Genomic DNA, 12105 nt, shown 5'->3' with positions numbered 1-12105 from the left:
TTACCTTCTACTGCATCATAATGTGTCGATATAGCGGCTACACACATTAACAGTGGAGGGGGATAGCCGTCTCTCCAACCTCACCTGCAAAAAGGAAAGCACTGATCCGCCTGGACCGCCTGAGGTTGGAGTCTCCACTCTCCCCTGAGCGTGACCTGCCATGACAGTGCGTCCGCTGTGCTGTTGAGGTGGATGTGAGTGGGCTCAGCGGGCGCAGGTGCACAGTGATCGCCTTACCAACCAAGGGTGTCGCTTCGCACCCCCTGCCCTCCCCAATGTCGAGGGTAGTGAGAGAGGATGAGCCTGCGAACCGGGTCCGGGCAGTAAAAGGTGCCCGCTGCGATCACGTGAGGTCAACATGCACTTCCAGGAAGAAAGGAACAGGGGTGGGGCGTGGCATTAAGCGGCGCTCGGAGCCCTGAGACCAATCATTGGGCCGTGAGGGTTCAGGGGGGAGCAGGGGATTCCATTCCATCCCGACGCTTGCAGCCACCCGGGCAAGCATGGCCGTCAGCCGCGCATGGCGACAGACTGAACCAACCCACTCTCCGATGCTGTAATCGAAAGCTCATCCACGTCGCAAGCTGTGAACGTGACCGCGAACTCGCTCTGAGATGAGCCGGCGGTCACATCGCGGAACTCGCTGGGGCAAAAAAGCGTGCTGGGGAATGGGAGGTCCGTGGGGGATTTTCCAGCGGAGAGGCTCCCATTGAAGTCCCCAACACACCCCCAGTGCTAACCGACCCCGCCTCATACCCGCGGGTTGGAGGACCGAGTCGGGAAGCTGCTGCAGTGGCTTTGCCTCTTACGAGAGAAAGCCGTGACCGCAACGTTGCGAAAAACGATAGCAACTAGGAAAACACACACAAACGAAGAGGTGTCTTGAAAAAGACGCTTTCGTTTGCGCCACTCTTTTAGAGGAAAGTCTACTCTTTTATTTGTGTAAATATATATATATATATATATATATATATATATATATATAAGAAGCTCTGCTCAGCTGTCGAATCTCCCAGGGGTGTTTACTCAGCACAACCGTTGTTTGTAAGGGGGAGAACTGCTGTAATACGCCGTAGATCCAACAGCCTTTCAGAGAGAGAGATGAATGGAACAGCAGGAGGAATTCAGCTCTGTGAATACGTCTGCTCGGCTCCGAAGAAGAAATCTGAGTATGTGTTTGAAAGCGACAATCCTTTTATACCCGTATGTCCAGGGCAGTGGCATGCAAATCCCACATGCCAATTCTCATTGGCCTTTTCTCAAAGATCAGAGATGACTGGGCTCCCAAGGGTGACCCCAATTGTCAACTTATCGACACAACGTCGAGTGAGTGACAAATAGGGAACATATCACTTCTGAAGACATGGATTAAACCACTGGTGTCGTATGGATTACTTTTATACTGCCTTTATGTGCTTTTTGGAGCATCAAAATTTTGGCCTACAGAGCTAAAATATAATTTTTTAAATCTTCATTTATGTTCTGCAGAAGAAAGGAAGTCATACACATATGGGATGGAATGAGGGTGAGAAAATGATAAGATAAAAATCGCTTTAAAGTGATGGCTCAGCCAAAATGCTATATTCTGTCAAAGTTTCTATACCCTCATGTTGTTCCAAAACAGCGTGAGGCTTTGTATTATATGGAACACAAAATATGTTAGAAAGAATGTTAGGGACTGACACTCTGTCACCATTCACTTTCTTATATATATATATATATATATATATATATATATATATATATATATATATATATATAAAACATTCACTGAAAATAAATAGTGACTCACATTCTGTCTAATATCTCCATATTGTGTTGCATTGAAAAAAGAACAACATGATGGTGAATGATGACAGAATTTACAATAATAATAATAATAATTCTGTAGTACATGTTCAATGTGTATTATGTAATGGAATAATAATAATAATAATAATAAAACATTTTATTTAAAGGCGCCTTTCTCGGCACTCAAGGACACCGTACAGGAATACATAACACATTTAAAAGCACCAAAATTAAATAAACAACAACATTAAAAACAAAAAGAGGTAGAGCAATTGATATCATGTGAGATAGGCATTTTTGAACAGATGTGTTTTGAGTTGCGATTTGAAGTGGAAAAATGAATCGATGTTTCTAAGTTCGGGTGGTAAGGAGTTCCAGAGACGGGAGCAGAGCTGCTAAATGCTCTGCTCCCCATAGTGGTGAGACGGGCAGGGGGACAGACAGGTGTATGAAGGAAGAGGATCTAAGGGAGCGGGTGGATGTTGGACCATGGAGAAGATCAGACAGATATGGGGGGCAAGTTTGTGGATGGCCTTGAATGTTAACAGAACGATTTTGTATTGAATACTGAACTGGACCGGGAGCCAGTGAAGCTGTTGAAGAACAGGAGTGATGTGGTGAATAGAGGGGTTCGAAGTTATGATGCGGGCAGCTGAATTCTGGACCAGTTGAAGCTTATGAAGGGATTTGTGAGGGAGGCAGAAAAGGAGAGAGTTGCAGTAGTCCAAACGGGAAGTGACAAGACTATGGACAAGAACGGCGGCAGTGTGTGGTGTAAGGGAGGGGCGAAGGCGATTAATGTTTCGTAAATGGAAGTAGGCAGACCGGGTATTGTTATTGATGTGGGACTGAAAAGATAATGTGGTGTCAAGGATGACACCCAAACTCCTAACCTGGGGGGAGGGTGAAACGGAGGAATTATCAATAGTGAGTGAAAAACTGTCTGTTTTGGATAAATTAGATTTAGTGCCAATGAGGAGAACCTCAGTTTTATCACTGTTTAATTTGAGAACATTTTGGGAAAACCAGGTTTTTATTTCTGTAATACAATCAGTGAGGGAGGTGGGCGGGGAAGTGAATGAAGGTTTGGTCGAGAGGTAGAGCTGGGTGTCATCAGCATAACAGTGGAATTGAATGTTAAATTTGCGGAATATATTGCCCAGGGGAAGGAGATAAATGATGAAAAGTATGGGCCCCAGGACAGAGCCCTGGGGCACACCTGAAGTGACAGTAGAGGGACTGGATTTGAAAGACTTAAGTTGAACAAACTGAGTGCGGCCAGAGAGATAAGATGTGAACCAGTCTAACGGAGTGTGGGTGATGCCAATGGAAGATAATCTGTTGAGAAGGACGGTGTGAGAGATGGTATCAAAGGCTGCACTTAAGTCGAGGAGGATGAGGATGGTAAGGAGTCCAGAATCAGCTGCCATGAGAAGGTCATTGGTGATTTTGATAAGTGCTGTTTCAGTGCTATGAAGTGGACGGAAACCAGACTGGAACTGTTCATACAGGTTATTGTGGGATAGATGAAAATGGAGTTGAGAGGCAACTGTTTTTTCTAGGATTTTGGAGATGAATGGTAAGTTGGATATAGGGCGAAAGTTATTGAAGTTTGAAGAATCGGCACCAAATTTTTTAAAATTGGGGTAATGGCAGCTGTTTTGAATGATGTGGGTACAGTTCCAGTGGTAAGAGAGGAGTGGATGATAGCTGAAATGAGGGGAGCCAGGGAGGGAAGGCAAGCTTTAACAAGTTGTGTTGGAAGGGGGTCAAGTTGACAAGTGGAAGCCTTGGATTTCCTAATGAGTTCTTTGATTTCTGAAATAGCGGGAGCTCGAAGGAAGAGAATGAATGGGTGGATGGGTGAAAGTCGGCTGAAATGCTAAGATGAGGGATAGATCCCAGGTGCTGGTGGATATTCTTGATTTTTTCAGTGAAAAATGACATAATGGAGTTGCAAAAGGAGGTTGTATACAAATGAGGGGGGAGAAAGTCCTGGGGTTGGGTAATATTGTTAAGTAAGGAAAAAAGTGACTTGGAGTTTCCTTTATTGGCAATAATCATACTGGAGTAGTAGTGGGTTTTGGTGCTAGCAATGGAGTCCTTGTAAAGTAAGATGTGGTTATTGTACATTTCTTTGTGAATAGTGAGACCAGTTTTTCTATAAAGACGTTCAAGTTGCCGCCCTTTGGCTTTCATGAGACGAAGATCGGGGGTGAACCAACGGGCGGAAGTAGAAAAAGAAACAGATCTATTTTTTAACGGAGCAAGGGAGTTAAGAATATTATGGAGTCCAGTGTTGTAGTGAGAGTCCAGATCGTCAGGGGTGGATAGATTGTGAATGTCAGGCAGGCAGAAAGAGTGGATACTTGAAGTGAGAGTGACAGGATCGATATTCTTAATATTCCGAAATGAAATAAAACGTGATATTTTAGAGATGGAAAGAGTGAGTTTCACAGTAAATGAGATGAGAAAATGGTCAGTTATAGGGAGTTCAGCAGCTGTAATGTCAGAGGGAGTGACACCAGAACAGCAAATTAAGTCCAGAGTATGTCCTTTGGAGTTTGTGGGAAAAGTGATATATTGCTGGCATCCAAAACTCTCTAGGCAGGAGGTGAAGTCTTTAGTAAGAAGGAGATTAATATTGTCCATGTGGATATTAAAATCACCCAGCAGTATTATGTTTGATGAGAGAGAGAATAAGTGAGTGAGAAAAGCAGCAAAATCATTTAAAAATTCACTATTAAATTTTGGGGGGCGATAGACAGTAGCAATGATGGTTGGGGTTGGACCAGACAGCTTGCAGACAGTCGATTCAAACGAGCTAGAGACAGGCACAGATATCGTTGAGACTTTCCACTTCTCGCGATAAATTATCGCGAGACCTCCTCCCCGGCCGGAGCCACGAGGTTGACAGATGTAAACAAATCCACTAGGAGTGGATTCATTCAGCTGAGAAAAGTCATTGGGCTGTTGCCATGTCTCGGTTAAACAGAGAAAGTCTAGCTTACGGTCATTGATGAGGTCCTGGATGAGATGTCCCTTGTCTGTCAGTGAACGGATGTTGAGCAAAGCGAAGTTAAGTACAGTGTTGTCACAGCTGGTGGTGGTGCTAGCCGACCGAGCTAGGCGGGCTAACACACTGTGGTCGACAGCCCGGTTGGTGGAGCGTGGAGGGCGACGTGAAGTGGACCAGATGGACTTTATTACTGTTGACCTGTTGTGATGGAAATTCCGGCGGGACCCTCGGTGGATGTATCTCGGACGAGGCTGAAAGGCGATGTCCAGATAAAGGTGGAGGTCCAGACAGGTGATAGCGCAGCCGGAACAGGTCAATGACCGAATATTGAAGCAAACCCGTCACTAGCAGGTGAGCAGGCAGCAAAAAGAGCCAGGCACAGACAAACAAAGTGTATGTTCTACCGCCCACATTGTAGAAGGAGATTTAAGAAGCTTCCACGACCAGTGAAAACGCCATATAGTGTATAGTGGAGTAAATGTCTATTATGTCATTTGTGAAAGTAACGAGTTACTCACTACTTGAATACTCTTTTAATTGGATACTTTCTTACTCTTAATCAAGTAACTAATTATGTTAGTACTTTTACTTCTACTTGAGCAATTATGTTTTTGAAGTAATTGTACTTTTACTTGAGTACAGTTTTTGGCTACTCTACCTACCTCTGTATGTAAGTGTGATTTGCACCAGAAGGACACATCTCACATGCGCCATTAATCACATAATTAAAAAGTCGTTTTTCAGTTCGTTTCCGTACACACTACATGCAATTTCTGTAAATGCGTTTCTCACAACCTATATATTTTCAGGATTTCATTTTGTAGCTCTAACCCTAATTTTCAATTCAAAGTGCTGAAATTTGACACTATATATACTTATTTTACAAACAATAAGTAACAATATGAACATTTACAAACAAAGCCTTTCACAGTGTAAAGCTATTAATAAACTAAAATTGAACCAATTCAAGTAACATGAAACATTTCTCAAAGTCTAAGAGGGAGTTTGACTATTTGAAAGAACTAGTGTCCCCATAGGTTGCATTTTCATTGCAATGGGTGAAACATATCTTAATTTCTAATCCTCCACATTATTAATCTGCTGGTAGACTGTGGCTATCCACTTTCCAACAGCAATCGTGTAGCGTTCATGATTCGCATCAGGGTGTCAGTGTCAAGTGCGCTTGCATACAAAAATGTCTCTATGTTTTGGTGCTTTTGTGCTAATTAAAATGTGCCTTAAATAGGCTGAAAAATACTTGATTTCTATCACAAGTCCCATCTGGACTTGTTTTGTACATCAAAAAGCTTTTGAAATAAAACAGACACAATATTGTCTTCTAAAGACACTTTTTTGTTTTGTGAATGCTTTTTCTTATCTGCAAGAAAAATTTAATATCTTTGAATTATCCTAATAATAATATTTATCATGTATATTTATAATTATTTTGATGATTTTTAATGCAGTCAATTGATAATAATGTAATCAAATTAATCACAATTAATCGAATATGTAATTGCAAAAATGTGAGAAAGAGACCCTTTCACCATAATTGTGTACATGTACAGGTGAAACTCGAAAAATTTGAATATCGTGCAAAAGTTCATTAATTTCAGTAATTCAACTTAAAAGGTGAAACTAATATATTATATAGACTCATTACAAGCAAAGTAAGATATTTCAAGCCTTTATTTGATATAATTTTGATGATTATGGCTTACAGCTTATGAAAACCCCAAATTCAGAATTATTCAATAAATTATATCAAAAAAAATATCTTCAAATATCTTACTTTGCTTGTATCTGAATAGCTTATATATATATATATAAGCTATTCAGATAATTAAAATGCATTACATTCTTGTGGCAGAACAGTTAATCATTGATAAGACAATACAAAAAGCAGCTATAGAATACAATGTATTGTTTACTACCATATTATTGATCATAAATCGGTCATTGGCATACAGTTCACAGCAATCCATTTCACAAGTGAATTTGTCAATCAGTTCGAGATTCATTATGAGGGCTTGATTTAACGCGTTAATTAAGTGTGATTAATTTGACAAAAAATAACGCATTAAAAAATATTACGCAATTAACCGCGTGCCCACAGACCATAATAAGGAAGATTCCTGAGAAATGCAAGCTTGTAGTACCACCTGTTTACTCTAGAAGGCTGTAAGTGAAATTTCAGCTGTATGAGCAATGCGCAGTTTATACAGTGAAGAAAACACTGTATACATATTTATATATATATATATATATATATAAATATGTATAACCATTATATATTGAGTTATTGTTATATGAAGGGCTTTCTCAGCAAATATTTGTACATGTGATTAAATGCGATTAATAGCGATTAATTATCCAGGACACTAAGTAATGAATTTGATTAAAAAAAATATCGATTGACAGCTCTAGTCATAAACACACAATTTTTAGGTCACTGTGTCAAGTTAAATATAGTTTAATACTTAGAACACATCTTGAGATCCCTTAGTTCAAATTTGTGCTCCATCAAATGTTTTGAACACAAGAAATTGTTTTGTCTGTTTTGTTCTGTCTGGTTGTTTTCTTCACTGTATAAACTGCACGTTGCCACACAGCTGAAATTTAAATTACTGCCCTCTGGAGTAAACAGGTGGTACTACAAGCTTGCATTTCTCAGGAATCTTCCTTATTACAATTTGCGATTAATTGCGTGAATTTTTTAACGCGTTAATTCAGTGAGATAAATGTTATTAAAAATAAAGTGTTAAAAAATTCACGCAATTAATCGCAATGCCCCGGTTAAATCGACAGCCCTAATATACATATATATACTGTATATATATATATATGTAAATATAGAGGCATTACTGTTATTTTTGTCTTATTTTCTCGAGATAATGCTAGACCAACTTGCTTTGTCAAGGTCATGAGAAAGATGGCCTCTTTATTTATGCAATTATGTTTGCCAATATTAATATGACATTTCCTAACTGTTCTAGGATGTGTCATTATCTCTATGGACATCCAGTGTCATTATCAATGGACATCCAGTTGAAATGTTGCACATTCATTTGGCACAATTCAAAAACTATGAAATCTGAAATTCAAGATAGATTTTCTGTCACACATTTTTGAGTCAACATTCTGCAATGGATTTTCTTTTTAAATTGAAAGGAGCAACATCTGAAGTGCGCAGCCGCACATGTACAAGCTTAGAGGAAACATTGTAAGTTTAGTCATGATGTTTTTCAAGAACAGAAATACAAGATATGTGACAGTCCAACTACAAACAAGAGCCAGGTAAAGTCTGCAGCTACAATATATGAGAAGGCTTAACATAATTTTTGAAAGACAGTGCTAAAGAAGAACAGGGTAAAAAATATATATAAAATAACACTCACTGGATCTGTGAGCTCCAGTATGCTGGCGCGGTAAGTGAGAGGTTTGCAGTCGCGGGTGTTGTCTACAAGGCTGCAGGGCAGGAACATTGGGCCCAGGTCATCTCCGTCCAACACATCCACCGTGAGTGTGGTGGTAGCAGTAAGTCTGTTGCTTGGGTTTGGAGCTCGGTCCTGGAAGGAAAGACCAAGTTTGGATCAGGGCTGACATCAGAATCAAACTCCAAGATTGCAAACTTATTCATAGGCTAGAAAAAGACTATGTTATTACTTTCCACTTAGATTTAAAATAATACTGTACACAAAATAATAAAAAGAATGCATTTAGTGAGGTTCACAAATGAAACAAGACCAAATACGTTTACAATTAAGATGCTTTCTCTAGATACAAATGAATGTCTTGGAAAGTTCCAGCACATTTTGTTAAGGTTATGGGTAGCCCAAAATGTAATTACTTGCTTCACCTCTGAAATTAATGCAAACCCTCCATTTAACCACCAGGCTCAATTCTAAAAACACCCATTTGTCACGATCCAATTGATTCCTGGTGAATAAAATCAAGTCTGTTCTAACTGTATATCCTGTTCACCCAGAAATACTGTTGGTCCCACTATGGTAAATTGGGTTGTGGTTCATGAATAGCATTTCATGGTGACTTTAAATATGTCTAGCTATTAATAAAATGATTATTAAATTATTTAATTTTTTTTTGCAGTGGAATATTATAAATCCAAAAATCCATTGGATTTTTAAAACAGGGTCTAAATCTGTTATAATGTTGAATATTATCTTTAGCTGGTTTCACATTCACAAGTGATTGCACTAAAATTTCCTTAGGAATTATTAAACAATTATTATATACCAACTTTAAGTGGGATTATATCTATAAATCACCAAAAACTTTTCCACTATTTAATTGAAGGCTAAATCTGTGTTTTAATTATAAATTACCGTGGTGTGCTGACCTATACATTTTTTCTACAAAGATCCATCGGGTATGCTCATGGTTTTCATGGATATTGGAAAACAAATGCTCTTTAGAATTTGGCAAAAACAAGGTGCATTAGAAAGCAGCATAAATAAACTGTGTAGCTTTTGAAACTGCCTTTGGCTCAGAAACCTGCCTTTAAATTATGTCTAGGTAGGCAGCTTACTAGGTTTTGGAACAATGCTAATGTCACACTCAGTTAGCCAGATGCAGTTACGGGCATCTTTCATTCCATTCCTCCCCATCTCACACAGACTTACGTTGGCCTGGATGATGACCAGGTAGCGTGTGATCTCTTCGTAATTCAGCCGCTCCCTCAGAACCACCGATCCAGACAGGGTGAGGGGGATGTCGAATGTCCTGTTTGTGCTCTGTGTAGATAGAAAGGGTAGGTCAAAAGGGCTTTCCTCTCAGAACACACACACAATCACTCATACACTCACAGCCTCATGAGCAATTCATCAACTCTCTGCCTCTGTGAGAGGAGAATGCTGTTGAAAAAAAAAAAAACTACTTGACATTCAAAACCATCTGACCCTTTTTAGCAATACAGGAGGAGACTTAATGCTTTTAAGCGGGCATGGAAACCGGATGTTTCTTGCTCTTTTGAAATACAAGGGTTTGATGTGTAAATGACGGCGCACAACAGTCACTGGTTCACCTTTACTCACCTTATGCTATCAGAGGTGGCGAACAAACAGATGCAACAGCCCATTGTGGAGGTTAATGTGCGTTCCAACAAGGTCTTGCTTGAACTTCAGTTTAAAATGCTCAAGAAAGTGTAACTTTGAAATACTTTCCAAATATGGCAAGCGAAACGAGGTATGTTCTGTTTATTGCATTGTGTTTTATGTATACATTTTGGACACTGGCATTTGAATTAATTAAGAAATTATTATTGTTATTTAATTTATTAACACACTATATTCATGTTTTCAGCAGCATGGCGGGGGAATTGTTACTCAAAGTAGTAGCCAATCATAACACAGGTCATTTTCATATACAGGTCCTATAGGTGTCAAACATTGTATTATTTTTTTTCTTTTAAAAGTCAGGCATTTTCATACACCTTATCCAAATACATTTAAACTCACTGTCATTTCATCGTAGAAAACATTCCCTGTCTTAGGTCAGTTAGGGTCACTACTTTATTTGAAGAATGTGAAATGTCAGTAAAATAGTAGAGATAATTATTTATTTCAGCTTTTATTTATTTCATCACACTACCAGTGGGTCAGAAGTTTACATAAACTTTGTTAGTATTTGGCAGCATTGCCTTTAAATAGTTTAACTTGGGTCAAACTTTCCGAGTAGCCTTTCACAAGCTTCTCACAATACTTTTCTGGAATTTTGGCCCATTCATCCAGACAGAACTGGTGTAACTGAGTCAGGTTTGTAGGCCTCCTAGCTCGCACATGCTTTTACAGTTCTGCACACAAAATTTCAATCGGATTGAGGTCAGGGCTTCACTTTCTTTCTCCATCCACATATCAAAGCTGCAATCTAAGGTCAAGGCCAAGCTTGGTTTCCTTTACAGAAACCGCTCTTCCTTCACCACTTCTGCCAAACTTACTCTAATTCAAATGACCATTCTACCCATGTTAGACTATGGAGACACTATATACAGGGTTGCTTGCAAGTCCACTCTATCAACTCTTGACACTCTTTACCATTCCACTATCAGGTTTGCCATAAATGCTCCTTTCAATACACACCACTGCGCTTTATATTCATCTGTCAACTGGCACTCCCTTCACAAATGCCGCAAAATTCACTGGTTCACTTTCATTTACAAGACCCTTCTCGGCCCCTCACCCCCTTACTTGGGTCACCTGCTGCAGCCAAAGCCTGTCACATACAACACCCGGTCCTCACTTCGTCTTCAATTACGTATTCCCAAAACTAACTCTGCCTTTGGTCTTGCTTCTTTTCAATCTGCTGCCGCTCACGACTGGAATGCTCTGCAAAATATTCTCAAACTAGATACACTAATTTCAATTTCATCCTTTAAAACTATTATATCATCCTTGTTCACTGACACATGCAGTTGCTTCTCTACATAATCATTTTGTGTTGTCTACTGTGTTGTTTTAAATTGTATTTAATGTAATTGTTAACCTGTATGTATTTCTAATGTACTGTATTTATTTTAGCCCCATTACCTTTCCCTAAGTGGTTATTCCACTTGTCAGGCCGCCATTGTAAATAAGAACTTGTTCTTAATGACTTGCCTGTAAAAATAAAGAAGAAACATTTTTCCATTTGGAAGACCCATTTGTGACTGAGCTTTAACTTCCTGGTTGATGTCTTGAGATGTTGCTTCAATATAACCACATCATTTTCCTTCCACATGATGCCATCTATTTTGTGAAGTGCACCAGTACCTCCTGCAGCAAAGCACCCCCACAACATGATGCTGCCACACCCATGCTTCACGGTTGGGATGGTGTTCTTTGGCTTGCAAGCATCCCCCTTTTTCCTCCAAACATGACGATGGTTACTATGGTCAAACAGTGCAATTTTGTTTCATATGACCAGAGAACATTTCAGCAAAAATAAGCTCTTTGCCCCCATGTGCACTTGCAAACTGTAGTCTGGCTTTTTTATGGCAGTTTTGGAGCAGTGGCTTCTTCCTTGCTGAGCAGCCTTTCAGGTTATGTTGATATAGGACTCGTTTTGCTGTGGATATAGATAACTGTCTACCTGTTTCCTCCAGCATCTTCACAAGGTCCTTTGCTGTTGTTCTGGGATTCATTTGCACTTTTCGTACCAAACTACGTTCATCTCTAGGAGACAGAATGTGTCTCCTTCCTGAGCGGTATGATGGCGGTCCCATGGTGTTTATACTTGCGTACAATTGTTTGTACAGATGAACGTGGCACCTTCATCCATTTGGAAATTGCTCCCAAGGA

At 39.7% G+C, this 12105-nt stretch overlaps 1 protein-coding gene across 1 annotated transcript in view; it reads right to left on the bottom strand.

Annotated features, from left to right (window-relative positions):
- LOC127627230 (protocadherin-15-like) overlaps positions 1-12105 on the bottom strand; it is a 505252-nt gene that overhangs the window by 305903 nt on the left and 187244 nt on the right. Inside the window, exons 8-9 of the mRNA XM_052103574.1 lie at positions 9454-9564; positions 8209-8379 (exon numbers count right to left, since the gene is read on the bottom strand). Of these exons, the coding sequence (XP_051959534.1) occupies positions 8209-8379; positions 9454-9564 (282 nt within the window). The remainder of the gene's footprint in view (positions 1-8208; positions 8380-9453; positions 9565-12105) is intronic.

The sequence above is a fragment of the Xyrauchen texanus genome, chromosome 33 (genome assembly GCF_025860055.1).
Source record: "Xyrauchen texanus isolate HMW12.3.18 chromosome 33, RBS_HiC_50CHRs, whole genome shotgun sequence".
NCBI lineage: Eukaryota > Metazoa > Chordata > Actinopteri > Cypriniformes > Catostomidae > Xyrauchen > Xyrauchen texanus.
The sequence above is the reverse complement of the archived record's forward strand: the minus strand, read 5'-3'. Positions and strand labels throughout refer to the sequence as shown.